Genomic DNA, 19,679 nt, shown 5'->3' on the forward strand with positions numbered 1-19,679 from the left:
TTAGCTGGGCGTGGTGGCGGGCACCTGTAGTCCCAGCTACTCTATGTCCCCCAAATAGAGAGAGAGAGAGAGAGAGAGAGAGAGAGAGAGAGAGAATAAGAATAAAAACTAGAATAGTTGGAGAAATCTATGTGGAAAAGACAATCCTGAATCACATATTAAAAATAAGGGCCAGGCGCGGTGGTGACTAACACCTGTAATCCCGGCACATTGGAAGGATGAGGCTGGCAGATTATGAGTTCAGGAGATTGAGACCATCATGGCTAACACGGTGAAACCCCGTCTCTACTAAAAATACAAAAAATTAACCAGGTATGATGGCACACACCTGTAGTCCCCCTACTCGGGAGGCTGAGGTAGGTGAATCACTTGAACCCAGGAGGTGGAGGTCGCAGTGAGCCGAGATCACGCCACTGCACTCCAGCCTGGGCAACAGAGCAAGACTCTGTCCCCCCGTCAAAAAAAGATTTCCATTTCTAGCCATGAAAGTAAAACAGGGATCAGAGTTCCACTCCAACCTTGAATGCCTAGAACATCAGATAAACGGAAGAACCACGGGTTTTCAGATACTGAACAATAGACAACACAGGACATTGATCCCTGAAAGAAGACCAGCAAATTATGTGAGCTGTAGGAGTGCCCCAACTCACCACCTTCTGAGAGGTGCCATGGCTAATCCCAATGGACAGGGAGCACAGCAAAGCCAGGTGGCCTTGCAGAATCGAAGGCACAGAGTGTGGTTCTAAGGCAGGAGGCTGGAGTTGGCATGGATGTTTCCTGGAGATAAGGAGGCCAAGCCAGAGACAGAGAGAGATCCAGTGATTCAGAGACCAGCCTGAACATGGCGAAACCGTCTCTACTAAAAATTAGCTGGGCATGGTGGTGCACACCTGTAATTCCTGCTACTCAGGAGGCTGAGGCAGGAGAATTGCTTGAACCCTGCGGGGAGTGGAGGTTGCAGTGAGCTGAGATCGCGTCACTGCACTCCAGCCTGAGTGACAGAAGGAATGAGTCTCTGCCTGAATCTTTGAACACTGCTTTGTGCATGTGTATAAAGAAACTACTCAAACTGGGGGGCAGGGAGTGGGCATCCCTATCCTTCCCAAACTGGGTCACTGTTCTAATGGTAGGGGTGGAGGATCATTCTAGGTAACATCGAAGTGGTGATCAAAGTCTTCCCTAAAGTGTTCGCCTTCAGTGATATCCAACTGTCCCCCTACTTACTGGCAAATCTGTATTTACCTGGAACACCAACCCCAGATCTTTTTTTCTTTTCAAGCAGGGTCTCCCTCTGTCACCCAGGCTAGAGTGCAGTGGCATGATCAGAGATCACTGCAGCCTCGACCTCCTGGGTTCAAGTGATCCTCTTACCTCAGCCTCCTGAGTAACTGGGACCACAGGCATGCCTCGCCATGTCCAGCTCATTTTAAAAAATTACTTTTTGTAGAGATGGGGTCACCCTATATTGAGAAAGCAAGTCAGGGTCTTGCTCTCTCACCCAAGTTGGAATACAATTGTGCAAGTATAGCTCACTGCAGCCTCCAGCTCCTGAGCTCAAGCAATTCTCCTGCCTCAGCCTTTCAAGTAGCTAAGACGACAGGTGTGCACACTATGCCTGGCTTATTTTGTTTTTCTGTGTGTGTATGTAGAGATGGGGTCTTGCTGTGTTGCCCAGGTTGATCTCAAACTCCTGGCCTCAAGAAATCCTCTCACCTAGGCCTCCCAAAGTGCTGGGATCACAGGCATGAGGCACCACACCCAGTCTGAGCCCAAATCTTCCTATGTCTATACTGCTTTCCCTACAAATGCAAGAACCTAAAAATACATTCAGCCCAAAGCTACATCCTGACCACAAATACATAAAAACCACCACAAACACACTATGGCCTTCTCCATTCAGTATCGGGCACTGAAATATTTGTTGTTGGTGTTGTACACGTAATATTTTATTTGCTCCTAATAACGATGCTGTGAATGCAGGATGGTAAATGTTGCCTACTTTAAGAAACCCAGTACCCAGAGACATTATTAACTTTCCAAATCTGCACAGCAAGGTAATGGGAGAGGTGGAACCAGAATTCCACTTCTCTTAAGTAGTACTTAAGTTGATTCTTCCCATGAAATCTAAAATAAACTTGTAGGCCGGGCGCACTGGTTCACACCTGTAATCCCAGCACTTTGGGAGGCCGAGGTGGGTGGATCACTTGAGGTCAGGAGTTTGAGACTAGCCTGGCCAACATGGTGAAACCCCGTCTCTACTAAAAATACGAAAATTAGCCAGGTGTAGTGGTGCACTCCCAGCTACTCGGGAGGCTGAGGCATGAGAGTCACTTGAACCTGGGAGACAGAGGTTGCAGTGGGCTAAGACTGCACCACTGCCCTCCAGCTTGGGCAACAGAGCAAGACTCTGTCTCAAAAATGAATGAATGAATAAATAAATATATAAACTAAACAAGCACGTTCTTTAAGATCCTTCTTGGTATTCATCATCATTCCCTTGATACCTGGAAAATAAGAAACTCCACCTTTTCTGTGCATAAAACCAAACTCTGCAATAAGAACCAAGTCTGAATTTATTAGAAAATCTGCATTTATAACACTCTCGATCTCTGCAGAATGTAACTTTGTGTTCAGATGAAAATATGGTTTGACAGCAAAATCATGCTATGAAAGCAAGATCATATTCCAGACGGCATGCCCTCAATAGATATTATTTAGCACGTGCTGTGTCAGACATCGCAGAGTACTTGGGAAGCAACAATAAATAGAACTCCTTCTCTCTCCTGAGCCCACAGTCCAGTCAAAGAGAGGTAAAGAAATAATGACAGTGGCTGGCGAGAACGCTGGGAGAGGGGGGTTCGGGCTACAACAGAGGCAGAGCTCGGGGAAGCCTCCCTCAGGCTGGAGCAGGCGGGGTAAACCTCCCCACAGCGGGACAGCTGTGAGGAGACTCGGCCAGTGAACAGAAATCTTTTCAGTCATGCATCGTGTGACTCACGCTCGTATTCCCAGTACTTTGAGAGTCCGAGATGAGAGAATCACTAAGGCCAGGAGTTCAAAATCAGCCTGAGAGCAAGACTCAATCTCTACCGAAAAATTTTTAAAAAATTTTCTTTGAGACGGAGTCTCGCCCTGTCACCCAGGCTGGAGCGCAATCGCGCAATTTCGGCTAACTGCAACCTCTGTCCAGCTAATTTTTTGTATCTTTAGTAGAGATAGGCTTTCACCATGTTAGCCAGGCCAGTCTCGAACTCCTGACATTGTGATCTGCCCACCTCAGTCTCCCAAAGTGCTAGGACTACAGGCGTGAGTCATGGCGCCTGGTCCCAAAAATCCTTTTTTTTTTTTTTTTTTTTTTTTTTTGAGACGGAGTCTCGCTCTGTAGCCCAGGCTGGAGTGCAGTGACCGGATCTCAGCTCACTGCAAGCTCCGCCTCCCAGGTTCAAGCCATTCTCCAGCCTCAGCCTCCCGAGTAGCTGGGACTACAGGCGCCCGCCACCTCGCCCGGCTAGTTTTTTGTATTTTTTAGTAGAGACGGGGTTTCACCATGTTAGCCAGGATGGTCTCGATCTCCTGACCTCGTGATCCACCCGTCTCGGCCTCCCAAAGTGCTGGGATTACAGGCTTGAGCCACCGCGCCTGGCAGTCCCAAAAATTCTAAAAATAGGCTGCCCATGGTGGTTCATGTCTGTCGTCCGAGCTACTCCGGAGGCTGAGGTGGGGGAATCACTTCAGCCCAGGGGTTTAAGGCTGCAGTGAGCTATAATGACACCACTGCACTCCAGCCTGGACAACAGAATAAGATCCTGTGAAAAACAAACAAACAAAAGGCTAGCACAGTGGATCACACCTCTAACCTCAGCACTTTGGGAGGCCAAGGCAGGAAGATCAATTGAGTCCAGGAATTCGAGACCAGCCTGGGCATCATAGCAAGAACCTATCTCCAAAATCATAAAGAAAAAAAAAGCATCTTATAGTTGGTGATTATGGTGCCAACATGGGCATTCCAGGCAGAAGAAACAGCTCAAGCAAGAGCAGGAGAGCAATGAGGGCAGTGGAAACAGATCAGTGGCTGAGAGTGAGGGGAGAAGAGGATGAAAATCCAGGAGAGAGCAGAGGACACTGAATGTCCTGACCAGGGATTATGGCTTTGTCCTGTGGGCCTGGGGGAGCCAATCACAGGACTCCCAAATTTTTATCTGTGGCCGGGCACAGTGGCTCACACCTGTAATCCCAGTGCTCTGTGAGGGTGAGACAGAAGGAACACTTGAGCCCAGGAATCAAGACCAGCCTGGGCAACACAACAAGACCCCATCTCTATGAAAGTAAAAAAATTAGCCAGGCATGTTGGCATGTGCCTATGATCCCTGCTACTCAGGAGGCTGAGGTGGGAGCATCACCTGGGCCCAGGAAGTTTAGGTTGCAGTAGCAGTGATCACACCACCACACTCCAGCCTGGGTGACAGAGAGAGACCGAGTCTCAAAAGCAAACAAATACAAATTTGGATTTTTTAGAAAGATCACTTGGGCATGGGTGATAGGAGGCCATCTGGAAACAAGGCTGGTAAGGAGGCCACCTCTGAGGACCAAGCGAGTGGGGCAGAGGCCTGGCTGCTGGCAGGAAGGGAATATGGACGGGACAGAGGGAGGTGAGCCCAAAGCTAAAGTGAGGGGAACAGTGCAGTGGGCGTAGGGCAGGCCGGGGGAGGTGAGTGACATCTCTGCCCTGAGATAACACATAAGCAGAAAGTTCAATAGCACTTACCTAATGAAACCCTGCAATCATTTCCGCTCTGTACTTGCTCTGAATAATGGGCTTCTGAAACATCTTACACCAGTTCTCAAACTGGGTGGTCAGCTGCAGCTGAATCAACTCCAGGTGCCTGTAGTCGAGATACCAAGAGTAGTAGCTGTTCACACAGATCACATCCACATACGGAGCCTAGGACCAGAGCAGGAGAGCCCGTTCAGCACCTAAAAGACTGTATGACTCAGAACTCACATGCTTTGGGGGCTCTTCTGGCAAAGAAGGTAAGAAGAGGATATAATCGAGGCATTCAGGGAGGCTGAGGCAGGAGGATGGCTTGAGGCCAGGAGTTTGAGACCAGCCTGAGCAACACACAAGACCCCAGCTCTAAAAGTATAGTAGTAAGACAGTTAACAGGGCACAGTAGCTCATGCCTGTAATCCCAGCACACTGCGAGGCCAAGGTGGGAGGATAGCTTCAGCACAGAAGTTTGAGACCAGCCTGGGCAACATCGCATGACCCCATTTCTACAAAACAAACAAACAAAAAAACTAGAAGAGGAAGAACTGCCTCTCGGGACTGAGAACATCCAAGTTCACCAGTTTAGATCCTGAAATTACCCTGCCCCACCGGCAGGAAACATGGTCACAAAGTAGCCCAAAGGAGGCAGGCCTGTGACTCTGCACTGACGTGCGCAGCTGAAAAGGACTGTGAGAGGCAGAGCAGCTGCCAACGCGCAGTCCTCAGCCAAAGCCGAGGGCCCCCGCCACTGGAGCTGACTCCTCTCCAGGCAGCAGTCCCATCACTGGGACTTGTCCTGGACTTACCTTGCCCTGGAGAAGCGCTCCCACCTGAGGGGCCGATGCAGTCATTCTCACAGAAAATCTTTTTGTTTTGTTTTGGATACACAGTCTCACTCTGTTGCGCAGGCTAGAATGTAGTGTCATCATCTCGGCTCACTGCAACCTCTGCCTCCCACGATCAAGTGCTTCTCATGCCTCAGCCTCCCAGGTAGCTGGGATTACAGGTGCGTGCCACCACATCCAGCTAATTTTTTGTATTTTTGGTAGAAACAAGGTTTCACCAGTTGGCTGGTCTGGTCTCTAACTCCCGACCTCAAGTGATCCACCCGCCTTGGCCTCCCAAAACGTTGGGATTGCAGGTGTAAGCCACTATGCCCGGCCATCACAGAGAATCTTTTTTTATTTTTTCTTTTTGAGACGGACTCTTGCTCTGTCGCCCAGGCTGGAGTGCAGTGGCCGGATCTCAGCTCACTGCAAGCTCCGCCTCCTGGGTTTACGCCATTCTCCTGCCTCAGCCTCCCGAGTAGCTGGGACTACAGGCGCCCACCACCTTGCCCGGTTAGTGTTTTGTATTTTTTAGTAGAGATGGGGTTTCATCGTGTTATCCAGGATGGTCTCGATCTCCTGACTTCGTGATCCGCCCATCTCGGCCTCCCAAAGTGCTGGGATTACAAGCTTGAGCCACCGCGCCCGGCCCATCACAGAGAATCTTGAGGCAGCTTTCATGAGGCAACACTGTGGGCTGCAGAGGGCCTGAAAGAGTCCCACCTAGCAGCAGGGCAGAGATGACCGAGTAGGACCACCATCAGCTTCAGCAAACTGGTGCTCAGGGCTGAGCAGCAGATGCTTCTGTGTCCAACTGGCGAGTTTCTAATGCGTCCTAAACACACTACTTTCTAGTAAGAATGCTGGCTGGGTGTGGTGGCTCATGCCTGTAATCCTAGCACTTTGGGAGGCCAAGGTGGGTGGATCACCTGAGGTCAGGAGTTCGAGACAAGCTTGGCCAACATGGCGAAATCCTGTCTCTACTAAAAAATATAAAAATTAGCCAGGCGTGGTATCGTGTGCCTGTAATCCCAGCTACACTGGAGGCCGAGGCAGGAGAATTGCTTGAACTCGGGCAGAGGAGGTTGCAGTAAGCCAAGATTGCACCATTGCACTACAGCCTGGGCAACAGAGCAAGACTCCATCTCCAAAAAAAAAAAAGAAAAAAAAAAGAATGCTAATGTCAGCCAGGAATGGCAGCTTGTGTCTGTAATCCCACCACTTTGGGAGGCCAAGGCTGGAGGATCACTTGAGCTCAAGAGTTTGAGACCAGCCTGGGCAATATAGTGCAATCCCATCTCTGCAAAAAGATTTAAAATTACCCGGGAACACCTGAAGTCCCAGTTACTCGGGAGGATGAGGCAGGAGGATCTCTTGGGCCCAGGAATTCAAGGCTACAGTGAGCTGTGATTGCACCACTGCACTCCAGCCAGGGCAACAGAGTAAGACCTTGTCTCTACAGAAGAAAAAGAAAAATGCAGGCTCCAACTTTGGAGTTACTGAATCAGGATCTCAGAATGCAGAGATCTGCCATTTCAAAAAAAATTCCCCTAGAGATTCTGAACATCCAGGCGTAGGCCAGATGAACTCTAAGCCCCCTTAAACCTTTGACATTCTATAAGTCTATTAAATCAAAGTGCAAAAAACGCTGAGTCCAAACTGAGCAAACAAATCCCATCTCCCTATGCCCAGCCTCCCTGGATTCAGAAAGCCACACTGCCTGGCGAGTAAGCAGGGAGAGAATTCTCATTAACCCAAAGACCATCTTTGAAAACAGACTGGCTGCAGCTGGGTGCGGTGGCCCACACCTGTAACCCCAGCCCTTTGGGAGGTTGAGGCAGGAGGATCGCTTGAGCCCAGGAGTTCGAGACCAGTCTGGGCAACATGGCAAGACCCTGTCTCTATCTTTTCAAGTAAAAAAACAAAATAAAAAATCCCTGGCTGGCAGCTCATGGTTCTTTCCAGCTGTTCCCATGAGCAGACTTCAGGACAAGCCCAGGCAAAGGTGGGGAAAAATGGGGTGGGGACCCCCAGGCTCACCCACTTCTCTGCTGCATAGTTGGAGTTGGTCACAAAGGTCACAGGCCGGGAGGGGTCCAAGGCTTTGGCGTGAGCAATCACCATCCTGTCCACAGAAGGCAGAAGACACAGGTTCCGTCAGTCCAGGAAGGGCTGGAACACCCTCCCATCCTCTCTGTCCCATCTTTCCCCATCAGAACACAACATGGGGCCAGGCACGATGGCTCACAAATTTGATCTCAGCAGTTCGGGAGGCCAAGGCGGGTAGATCACTTGAGGTTGGGAGTTCAAGATCAGCCTGGCCAACATGGCAAAACCCTGCCTCTACTACAAATACAAAAATTAGCCAGACATGGTGGCACATATCTGTTTAACACCAGCTACTTGGGAGACTGAGGCACGAGAATTGCTTGAACCCAGGAGGTGAAGGTTGCCATGAGCCAGGATCACACTACAGTCCAGCCTGGTCCATAGAGCCTGGTCCATAGAGCCCTGTCTCAAAACAAACAAAAGAAACACACACACACACACACACACACACACACACACACACACACACACACAAAGCATAAAGCCACTGCTTTCTTCCCTAACTTGAGATGTATTTTACATAAGGACACATGATCCTCTAGTCCTAGACTGAGCTCTCTAACATCACTCTTTCTCCCCCCGCCTTCGAATCCTATCCCCCCAGAGGAGAGCCACCCTTCCAGGCACACAGAGCTGAGGTCAGTGGGCTGGACACTGCCAAAAATGAGGTTGACTCCCTGAAACAGCTCTTGAACAGAGGAGTGGATGGGTGCAGATTTGGGTGGGATATTTATTAATGCATCAAGCAAACAGGGAGTGCAGACTCTCAGATGGGAAGTTTCAAAGCCTGTGACAGCCTGGCTGAACCTCTCCAGGCTGGGCGGCTCCCTCCAATTCCTGCCCCAGCAAACAGACATCTCCTCTGGCCACCACCCAAAGAAGCCTGTCTGTCAGGCACCTGCTCCTGGAAGCCTGTGCTCTTCACCTTCCCAACAACGGTCCTGTCCACCCAGTCCTGCTGAGCACACCCCTGTGCCCCAGAGCTCTGAACTGTTCTTTGTCCAGGCTGGGACGACTTCTCAGAACCTTCTGCCTACTGCAGACTTGGCTCAGCCCAAAGCACTCCATGAAATCGGGGTGTAGTGTCTGCCTCAAGGAGCATTTCCAAAACCTCTACTGCCTCTGCTGCAAGTGAAAAATCTACCTCTGAATGCTGAGTTAGAACTGCATGATTGTAAGGAATAAAGGGGGCCCGGGCACGGTGGCACACACCTGTAGTCCCAGCACTTTGGGAGGCTGAGGCAGGTGGATCACTTAAGGCCAGGAGTTCAACGCCAGTCTGGCTAACATGGTGAAACCCCGCCTCTACTAAAAATACAAAAATTAGCCAGGCGCAGTGCCTCATGCCTGTAATCCCAGCACTTTGGGAGGCCAAGGCAGGTGGATAACCTGAGGTCAGGAGTCCAAGACCAGCCTTGCCAACATGGTGAAACACAGTCTCTACTAAAAAATGCTAAAGTTAGCTGGGCATGTTGGCATTAGTGTTGTGGTGCGATCTCGGCTCACTACAACCTCTGCCTCCTGGGTTCAAGCGATTCTCCTGCCTCAGCCTTCTGTGTAGCTGGGATTAGAGGCATGCATGAGCCACTGCTCCTGGCCTGTGCAACAGAGCAAGACCCTGTCTCAAAAAAGAAAACACACACATACACACACACAAACAGAAAACAAAACAGAATAGCATCATTTCCTTATCATTAGCTTGAAGGAAGTGAATTGCCTGTAAAAGTTTCCATTTTCAAAAAAAGCATTAAAATGCAGTGTAATCCCCGCACTTTGGGAGGCTGAAAAGGATTGCCTGAGCCCAGGAGGTGCAGCCTCCACCTCCTGGACTCAAGCGATTCTCCCACCTCAGCCCCGCAAGCAGCAGGGACTACAAGCGCGTGCCACCATGCCCAGCTAATTTTTTGTATTTTTGTAGGGACAGGGTTTCACCATGTTGCCCAAGCTAGTCTGAAACCCCTGAGCTCAAGTGACCGACCGCCACAGCCTCCCAAAGTATGGGATTACCGGCGTGAGTCACTGGGCTCGGCCCAATTAATTTCTTCAGCCTGAGCATGAGCGCTGGAAGAAAAGCTCTCATTTGCATGTAAGTTTTTAGAGTCAGAGTATCCCTCTGTCACACAGGCTGGTGTGCAATGGCGCAATCTCCTCTGATTGTAACCTCAACCTCCCATGCTTGATCTTTTATATAATCTCGGCTCACTGTAATCTCAACTTCCTGGGCTGGATCGCATACTCGCATACACACACACACACACACACATTTATTTAGACAAAGTCTCGGTCTGTCGCCCAGGCTGGAGTGCAGTGGTGCGATCTCGGCACACTTCAACCTCCGCCTCCCGGGTTCAAACAATTCTCTGCCTCAGCCTCCCCAGTAACTGCGATTACAGGCGCCCGCCACCACGCCCGGCAAATTTTTGTATTTTTAGTAGAGACGGGGTTTCACCATGCTAGCCAGGCTGGTCTTGAACTCCTGACCTCGTGATCCACCCGCCTCGACCTCCCAAAGTGCTGGGATTACAGGCGTGGGCCACCGCGCCCGACCGATCGCTTATATTTTTAAAAGGATGTTTTCTTCGTTTTCTAGCCCCTTTTACACCGCTACAAAGTTTCAAAGGCTTAATGCGATTACAACGGCCCCTGAGAGATCGAGCTCGGCTGTGCAGCTCCCTAATGCAACCTCAGAGGGGGCCTACCCTGCCCAGGATGAGCCGCGCCAGGTGGCGGGGGACGCTCCCGGGGGTCCTCGGGCCCTGGCTGGGGGAGGTTTTGTGGGAGGCACTACCCGGGATCAGGTGAGGCGAGTGCACGGCCGGGGCTGCAGCTGCCGCTGGCCATTGAGGAGCTTCTCCGCAACGGGCCCGCCAGGAGCCGGCCGGTTGGGGCGCAGCGCCTGCTCCTGACGCGTCTGGCCCTTGCTACGCCCGGCCCTGCAGGCGGGGAAGTCGTAAAGCTCCTCCCGGTAGCTTATGGGCGGCGGCAGCCAGGCCCAAGCTTGCGGACACAAAAAGGCCAGCTCAGCTGCCGATTACATCCCCCCGGCCGCCTGTGGCCAGCCGTCCGCGAACGAGCGCTCCTGGAAGACCTGCAGCCCCGCCGCGAGTTCCGATTGGCTCCGCGTGAGGAGCGGGCCCCTGCGACGTCACTAGCGCGCGCCTTCGGTGACGTCACAAGGATGGGCCTTGGGGCGACGTCACAGGCGGGGGCGTTCGGCGGCGTCACGGAGGTGGGAGTGTCAGTAGCTGAGCAGTTTTCTCCTGAGAGTGGAGCCTGGTAACCGCTACCTCCCCTCCAGGTCCTGTGTGTTGCTGGCTGGAGAAGGGTAGTTGACAAACTCAGACCCAGCGCAGTGTTTACGTCGCTCAAAAATACAAAAATATGTCCAGGCGCGACCAAGGCGGGAGGATCCCTTCAGGCCAGGAGCAGTCTAGCAACATGGCGCGACCCTGTCTCAGTAGTCCTACATCAGCTCCCCAGCTACTTGAACCCCAAGGTTCAAGGCTCCAATGAGCTATGGCCCCACCACAGCATTCCAGCCTGCGAGACTGAGGTAAACCCTGTCTAAAAAAGTAAAAAAAAAACTTACGTGTGCAACAGGGAGGGACTGCCAAATAAAACTGCCATCCGGGTACTTTGGGAGGCCGAGGCGGGAGGATGGATGGCTTGGGCTCAGGAGTTCTAGACCAGCCTGGGCAACATGAAGAAACCCTGTCTCTACAAAAGATACAAAAATTGGCCGGGCGCGGTGCTCACGTGGCCTAATTTTTGTAATTTTTGTAGAGATGGGGGTCTCGCTATGTTGCCCAGGCCAGTTTCGAGCTCCTGGGTTCAAGCGGTCTTCTCACCTTGGCCATCAGAGTCGTCAGGATTACAGGCGTGAGGGACTGTGCCCCGCCTGGGTTAGGCTGTTTAATAACAAAGTGCTCGGCCAGGCTCCGTGGCTAAGCCTGTAATCCCCGCACTTTGGGAGGCCAAGGTGGGTGGATCACCTGAGGTCAAGAGTTTGAGACCAACCTGGCCATGGTGAAACTCAGTCTCTACAAAATAGTACAAAAATTAGCCGGGTGTGGTGGCACATGCCTGTAGTCCCAGCTACTCCTTGAACCCAGAAGGCGGAGGTTAACAGTGAGCCGAGATTGTAGCACTGCACCCCAGCCTAGGCAACACAGCGAGACTCCAAAGTATGACACCAGCCTGGGCAATGTAGTGAAACCCTGTCTCTACAAAACAAAAACCCAGGTGTAACTGTGTCCACCTGTGGCCCAGGCTACTTAGGAGGCTGAGGCAGGGGGACCACTTGAGGCCAGGAGCTCTGATCATCCCACTGCTCTGCATCCTGAGCAATAGAATGAAAGCATGTCTCTAGATAGTTAACTAGCTAGCTAGATACGTAGTTTTCGATTTTTTTCCCTAGATTTGAACATGTTTTTCTAAAGTAGCATTCAACACATCAGCATTTACAGTGTTATTAGTTGTTAATATGATTCTGTTTTTCTGAAATACAGTATCCTTCACAAGCAGTTTTGTCTTTCAAAGTACATAGATAGGTCCTCAAGTGAATTTGTCTGATGTTGGCGACCTTGGTACCATTTTCTCCAGTTGACTGGAATAGTCAGTCAATAATTTCAGGTTACTGTTGGCCTTAGAAGAAGAGCCCAAAGGCAACAAGCAAATGTGCTGGTGTCCAATCACCTTCTAGAAACATTTTCACTTTCCTGTAAGGTTTCCCTTGATGAACATAGAAGTAGTGTATGTAGAACTGACCCAGTGCTGCCGTGGCAACTTTGTATATTAGGCCAAATTTACATTTCTTACCTTTGTGAGAGGCACCCTGGTAGGCTAGTGGAGTTACACGCGAAGTCTGTTTCTCAGCTGCACTGTCCAGAGATACAACACGGTCCAATCAAATAACATTCTCTGAGCCTGTTTCTTAAGCTGTGAAATAAGAATAACAATTATACCCGTCTAAAAAGACAGCTTATTTTATTTGAGTGGTCTTTTATTTTCTACGAAGCTGTGTTTAACACAGTAATTATTTTTATTTCCATACCACATTTGTGTTTTGTTTTTGTTTTGAAATGGGGTCTGTTTTTGTTTTTTTTTTTTGAGATGGAGTTTTGCTGTTGTCTCCCAGTCTGGAGTGCAGTGGCAAGATCTCCGCTCACTGCAACCTCCACCTCCCAGGGTCAAGTGATTCTCCTGCCTCAGCCTCCTGAGAAGCTGGGATTACAGGTGCCCACCACCACACCCAGCTAATTTTTATATATATATATATATTCTTAGTAGAGATGGGGTTACATCATGTTGCCCAGGCTTGTCTCAAATTACTGATGTCAAGTGATCCACCTGCCTCTGCTTCCCAAAGTGCTGGGATTATAGGCGTGAGCCACCACACCTGGCCTGTTTTTAAATAAGAGTTTCTTGGCCAGGTGCGGTGGCTCACGCTTGTAATCCCAGCACTTTGGGAGGCCAAGGATCACCTGAGGTCGGGAGTTCAAGACCAGCCTGACCAACATGGAGAAACCCTGTCTCTACTAAAACTACAAAATTAGCCGGGCATGGTGGTGCATGCCTGCTATCCCAGCTACTCAGGAAGCTGAGACAGGAGAATTGCTTGAACCCAGGAAGTGGAGGTTGCAGTGAGCCGAGATCGCACCGTTGCACTCCAGCATGGGCAACAAGAGCAAAAGTCCCGTCTCAAAATAAAAAAAAAAAGATTTTTTAAAATGATATTTTCAGTATTTTATAGATATGTGAGCAGCGATCTTAATAGGACGTTACCTGACACTTTGCGGGACTAGATGATGACAGAGGCAGCTGATTTGATCCAGATGTCTAATTTATTTATTTTTCTTTTTTTTTTTTTTTCTTGGAGACAGTCTTGCTCTGTCACCCAGGCTGGAGTGCAGTGGCACGATCTTGGCTCACTGCTACCTCCACCTCCCAGGTTCAACCGATTTTTCTCCCTCAGGATCCTGAGTAGCTGGGATTACAGGCACGTGCCACCAGGCCAGGCTAATTTTTGTATTTTTGATAGAGACAGCATTTCACCATGTTGGCCAGGCTGGTCTCGAACTCCTGACCTCGGGTGATCTACCTGCCTCGGCCTCCCAAAGTGTTGGGATTACAGGCATGAGCCACTGTGCCTGGCCCAGATGTCTCTAATTTTAACAAGAGATGTATTGCAGGATCATAGCAGATTGAGTTCCTGGTGTATCCAGAAGGAAGTAAGCATGGAACTCAGGACAGCTGTCCTGAGTAGTGTGTGTGTACTGTGCTTGAATATCTCACTGCTCATTTATACACAGGCTTTCTTGTGAGCGAGTCAACAGTATCTGTTTCATAAATAATGTAGCTTTCTTGCTTTCTTTCTCTTTTTTTTTTTTTTTTTGAGACAGGGTTTTACTCTGTTACCCAGGCTGAAGTGTAGTGGTGCGATCACAGCTCACCGCAACTTCAGCCTCCCAGGTTCAAGCAATTCTCCTGCCTCAGCCTCCCAAGTAGCTGGGATTACATGTGCCACCACTCTTGGCTAATTTTTTTCTTTTTTTTTTTTGAGATGGAGTTTCACTCTTGTTGCCCAGGCTGGAGTGCAATGGTGTGATCTTGGCTCACCGCAACCTTTGCCTTTCAGGTTCAAGCGATTCTCCTGCCTCAGCCTCCCAAGTATCTGGGTTTACAGGCATGCGTCACCATGCCCAGCTAATGTATTTTTAGTAGAGACAAGGTTTCTCTATGTTGGTCAGGCTGATCTCAAACTCCTGACCTCAGGTGATGTACCCGCCTTGGCCTCTCAAAGTGCTGGCATCACGGGTGTGAGCCACCGCTCCTGGCCTAATTTTTGTATTTTTGGTAGAGATGGGGTTTCACCATGTTGGCAAGGCTGGTCTCGAATTCCTGACCTCAAGTAATCAGCCTGCCTCGGCCTCCCAAAGTGTTGGAATTATATGCGTGAACCACCATGCCTGGCCAGCCCTATTTCTTTAAGCCTCCACATTTTGCACTTGTTAAAAGTATTTGAACATACAATTACCCAGCTTCCTTTGTTTATGTATGCTTGAATTTTGTACAATCTTAAATATTTTTTTCCTATCTAAGCTTTATTTTACCCCGTTTCCTCTATATTTGTATAACTTTAGGTGGCTCTCTTCATTGAAAGTTTTTTCTCAAAAGCCTTAAAATAGATTATTGTTCTTGGCAGCAAGTTGAAAGCTATTTGAGGAGAAAGGGAGACTTATGATGATTCAAATAAAGCAAACTAAAAAGTAATGAAGCAAGACAGAAGAAAAAGCAGTATTCACTTGCGCACATTCCAAAAGAATAACATTTCAAATATAACTAGAAAAAAGTGTGCTGAAGTTTGCAATACAGAAATAATTATTAATACTCAAAATAGCTTTAAAGCCCTGCTCAGATTTTGAATGTTGGGAATTGACCCGGAGGTGGCTGTAACCTAAGATGGTTCCTTCAGTAATGAGCATATGTTCTTTTTCAAGATGATGATGATTCTCCACCTTCTAAGAGACCAAAGACCATTGAGACACCACAGCCACCAGTCCTGTAACCTGCCAATGCTGGACAACAGAAAGTGAGGGAGTTCAACTCTGGTAAGCTCTCAGTGAAATCCACTACCTTTTCCTTCATCTTCTGGACTCTCAGTGTGACTGATGAAAGTTACAACATTCTCTGCAGGGGGAAATGTTTTAGCATGTATTACTGTATTTTAATCACATCTTTGTAAAGCCAGGAGCATTTTGAAAGTCACATTACAGACATTGTTTAAACATAGTTTGTATTTCCAAAACATAGGACACTGTGTCATCTCATATTAATTAGTTAGTTGGCTCAAAATTACTGCTAATGACTTAGTAATTCAATGATTTCTCTTAGCTCTAAAATCTTTTTTATTTCAGAACTATTTCACCTCTTGGTTTTCATTTTTGCTATGTGTCACTGCCTGCCAGCTGCTAATTTATTAACTCCCAGTGGATCATGTGTCCTGTGAAGGGACTGAATGAGAAATTAGTGGCAAATTATGTTGATGATTTGTATTTTGAATAGTTTGAATAAATAGAACATTAAGCTTGTATACATTTTGAAAATAGTATTTTAATATTCTACTGTCATAGTCACAATGATTGGATATATATTGAATTTATATGTACTTTAGGATATATTTTGAATTTGTATGTATATCTGTTAAGTTTTTTTTTTTTCTCCACGAAAATTAGACTCTGATTTATTGAGGCATCTGTTTGATGCCACGTTAGGTGGCCCAGGCCTGTGTAGGGGGTGAGGTTAAAGCAAGAAGAAGGGTGGTGAGAGGCAGGGTGCCAGGTTTAGGTTGGAATACCTGGCGGTACTCTGAGGCTTCCCAAGTTTCCTTGGTCCTGGCCGGCTGTGCTGCTGGCCTGGGCATCTGATGAGCCTGCAAGGGTGACTCCCAAGAGGTGAGTGGTCCAGGTAGGGCAGGGACTTTCGAGTCATGCTGTTTGTTGGCTTTGAATCCAGACTCGTACACTTGGTAGCTGTGAACTCTCCATGCCTCAGGGACCTGCAGAACTGAGCTCTGTCTGAGCCAGGTTCCATCCAGGCACTGCAGATCCATCCAGAGGGAAACCGCCCCAAGTTGCTCACTATTCAGTGCCTTCTCAAGCAGACCCTTGTCTCTTTCTAGGCCCTCACAATCCAGTGGAGGAGACGAAACTCATCTGCCTCTATCCCTCTGGGCGCACCTCATGCCGGTGCATCTGTGGACCTGGGCCATGCTCCTGGGCTTCCGAAGTTGGAGAAAGCTGCCAGGCTCAGGTGGGTACCTCAGAGCAGTTGCTGCCCTCTGGACACAGTGACAAAAGAACCCTGTGGGTCTGGAGCCCTGGTCTGGGGCATTGGGCAAGGCTCTTGCACTTCTCTGAGCCCATTTCCCCATCTGGATAGAGTGCTGATTCTATCTCCCTGTGGGCACTGAGGGCTCAGTGTTAGAGAGTCAGCATCTGGGGTTTGGGCTGTAATTCCCCTTCAGCCCCGTAGCTGGGGGGAGCCAGGGACTTTGTCGGGATTAACCTAGGTGTCATTCTAGCTTCCTGCCCCTGGCTTGGGCTCAGCATCTGAAGTAGTCTAGGCGGCAGGTGGTCCTGGTGGGGGTTGAGGCTTTTCCCCATTCTGAGGTCACACCCAGAGCCAGAAACGTTGGTGCCTGCTCTGGGCAAAGGTGGCAGCCTGTGCGACAAGAGCGAAACTCCATCTCAAAAAAAAACCAAAAAACCTTTCACCATTTCAAGGGGCTCACATCTCCCTAAGGGCCCGGTAATTGGCCTAATCTGGCCTGCCCTTGGCCCCCAGGGTGCAGGTAACACCCCACCTTACCTGGCTTCTTTCTGCCAGGGCCAATCTTCAGACCTCAGAACTTTCCAGCCTATCCCACCTCCCTCTCTGGCCAGCCTTGAGCCCTTGTGGGTCCAGCACATTTTCCAGGCTCTCTCCTGGTTGTCCTTCTGCCTCAAAGTCTGGATCATGCTGCTCCCCCTCCCATTCACCAAGACCCACAAGGACCACTCCACACCCAGCTCAGCCCCATCCCCTTGGATAGTCCTTTCTCTTTCCTCAGGTGGCCAGGTGCATATCTTGGTGTCAGGACCTTCACTGCACCTGGGAATGCCTACTGGTCACCTCGGTGACAGAGACCAAGGCATTTACTTGATATGACTGCCCTGGTTCACTGTCTACATGGCCAGGGAAGAAGTCAGTAATAGGCTTTTGACTTGCTGAAAGGATCAGTTCTCCTGGCCCCGTGGTCTAGGGATGGAGGATGCTGCAGGAGATGCACCCCTCACTTCCCAGCTGAGGACTGTGGGTCATCTCAGGGCAATTTCACAGTCCCCACGTGCCCCACCCCCTCAGCTCTGCAAATACCAAGCAGCGCAGCCTGCGTAGGGGACAGTGGGCTCAGGGGTGCCCAGGTAGTCCCCAGAATGCCCTTGGCAGGCCCCTCACCTAGGTACTTCCACAGCTCTGTAGCAAGAGTTCTAACCTTTTTTGACTGTGGAGCCTGCTGAGAATAAGCTGTGGACTGTTTTCCAGAAAGGCATGTACATGCTGTCCATGCAAAACCTTGCATTGTGGCCAAGCGCAGTGGCTCACGCCTGTAATCCCAGAACTTTGGGAGGCCGAGCCGGTCGGATCACCTGAGGTCAGGAGTTCGAGACCAGCGTGCCCAACATGGCGAAACCCCATCTCTACTAAAAATGCAAAAAATTAGGCGTGGTGGCAGCCACCTTACTGGTGGCCTTACACCTTACAGCCTACTCTGGAGGCTGAGGCAGGAGATTCACTTGAACCCGGGAGGCGGAGGTTGCAGTGAGGCGAGATTGCACCACTGCACTCCAGCCTTGGCGACAAGAGCGAAACTCCATCTCCAAAAAAAAAACCTTGCATCCTTTCAGGGGGCTTACACCTCCCTAAGGGCCCGGTGGTTGAACCCCTTGGACCTGAGGGTGAGAAACCTTGCTTCAGTTCTTCCCTGGGTGATCAGCCCAGGGTAAAGAAGGAGAAACCAAAAAGGAGGACCCATGAGAAGGGCCCCCTCCAGGAGTTTGAGGCCCACTCCCTCCTCCCCTGCCTGTCCTCTGTCCAGGTCTCCTCCCTGCTGTGCCCCACTCCTGGGGCCATAACCATCTGATGCTGTGTTTTTCTACAGGCTCCTGGGCACAAAGTGGGCAGGCTCACCTGGAGGGGATCAGAGTAACATGAGAGGAAATGAGGGGGAAAGCTGCCCTGGAACCGCCCCTCTCTTTCCTCTCATGTCACTGGGGTGCACTCCTCCCTCACCTCACTCAGGCAGCGACATGGGTTCCATGTGAGTGCTGTCCTGCTTCCTCTGCTGCCTCTTTTTTCCTTAGGGCTATCATAAAACTTTCTCTTTCCCAGCTCTGCCAATCTGGTGGGACATTGGGCTTCCCTCTCACAGGGTCCTGGGGACAGGCCTATCCTGTATCATACCTGCAGAGAGACCCTGTTTTTCTCCAGGGCCTGGGGAGCAGCCAGGTTCCATGAGTGAAACGTAGATCTGAACCGTACCAAGCTGGGGTTGGGGTCCACACTCTCTTCTACTGAGAAGGAGCTAGGGATTCCAGCTAGGTGAGAGAGGGAGAGTGGGCAGATCCAGACCAGACCAGGACTGATCCCCTGGAAAAAGCCTGCCTTGGCGAGTGCTGGGTGCGGTGGCTCACTCCTGTAATCCCAGCAGTTTGGGAGGCTGAGACAGGTGGATCACTTGAGGTAAGGCGTTCAAGTCTAGCCTGGGCAACATGGCAAAACCCCATCTCTACTAAAAATACAAAAATTAGCTAGGTGTACTATGTTCCTGTAATCCCAGCTACTCAAGAGGCTGAGGCAGGAGAATTGCTTAAACTGGGGAGGCAGAGGTCGAAGTGAGCCGAGATTGTGCCACTGCACTCCAGTCTGGGAGACAGACTGAAACTGTGTCTCAAACAAAAACAAAAACAAAAAACACCATGATATGGCTTTGGCAGAGAGCCTGGCCTGGCAGTGCCTTCCCTTGGGTTTCTCCTGGGTAGGCCTCTGCCACGAGGAGGCGCTTCCTTTTGCCTGTCCATGGCCCACAGCAATAGAATGTCTGCTTCCGAGGGTTGGGTGGGGGACTGCTGGCAGAACTGGAAACCTTCTTCAGGTGGGTTTTTTGGTTTCTTTTATTTTTGTTTTCAAGATGGAGCCTTGCTCTGTCACCCAGGTGGGAGTGCAGTGGTGCAATCTCAGCTCATTGTAGCCTCCACCCCCCCCACCCCGGGTGCAAACAATTCTCATGTCTCAGCCTCCTGAGTAGCTGAGATTACAGGTATGTGCCACCATGCCCGGCTAATTTTTGTATTTTTTGTAGAGACGGCATTTCACCACGTTGGCCAGGCTGGTCTCGAACTCCTGACCTCAAGTGATCTGCCCTCCTCAGCCTCCCA

At 50.0% G+C, this 19,679-nt stretch overlaps 1 protein-coding gene and 1 long non-coding RNA gene across 26 annotated transcripts in view; one reads left to right on the forward strand and one right to left on the reverse strand.

Moving 5' to 3' along the window:
- LOC140708579 (beta-glucuronidase-like) overlaps nt 1-10,833 on the reverse strand; it is a 37,514-nt gene extending 26,681 nt beyond the window's left edge. For 8 of the 17 annotated variants that reach the window (XR_012090100.1, XR_012090097.1, XR_012090098.1 and 5 more), the window contains exons 1-3: nt 10,493-10,833; nt 7,636-7,720; nt 4,766-4,942 (exon numbers count right to left, since the gene is read on the reverse strand). Coding sequence is in view for 4 of the 17 variants with exons in the window: in XM_073008689.1 (XP_072864790.1) it covers nt 4,766-4,942; nt 7,636-7,720; nt 10,493-10,545 (315 nt within the window). In the remaining 13 variants the exon portion in view is untranslated. Of the gene's footprint in view, nt 1-4,765; nt 4,943-7,635; nt 7,721-10,403 lie in introns of all 17 variants that reach the window. The other 9 variants (XR_012090102.1, XR_012090106.1, XR_012090107.1 and 6 more) reach the window with 7 other exon arrangements.
- A 63-nt stretch (nt 10,834-10,896) lies between these two features.
- Nucleotides 10,897-19,679, forward strand: part of LOC140709605 (uncharacterized) — a 45,981-nt gene continuing 37,198 nt past the window's right edge. For 4 of the 9 annotated variants that reach the window (XR_012090110.1, XR_012090113.1, XR_012090118.1 and 1 more), the window contains exons 1-3: nt 10,897-11,257; nt 15,204-15,314; nt 16,385-16,515. This is a non-coding gene — a long non-coding RNA (uncharacterized lncRNA). The remainder of the gene's footprint in view (nt 11,258-15,203; nt 15,315-16,384; nt 16,516-19,679) is intronic. The other 5 variants (XR_012090112.1, XR_012090114.1, XR_012090115.1 and 2 more) reach the window with 2 other exon arrangements.

Source organism: Chlorocebus sabaeus, chromosome 21 (assembly GCF_047675955.1).
Source record: "Chlorocebus sabaeus isolate Y175 chromosome 21, mChlSab1.0.hap1, whole genome shotgun sequence".
In the NCBI taxonomy this organism is placed as follows: Eukaryota; Metazoa; Chordata; class Mammalia; order Primates; family Cercopithecidae; genus Chlorocebus; species Chlorocebus sabaeus.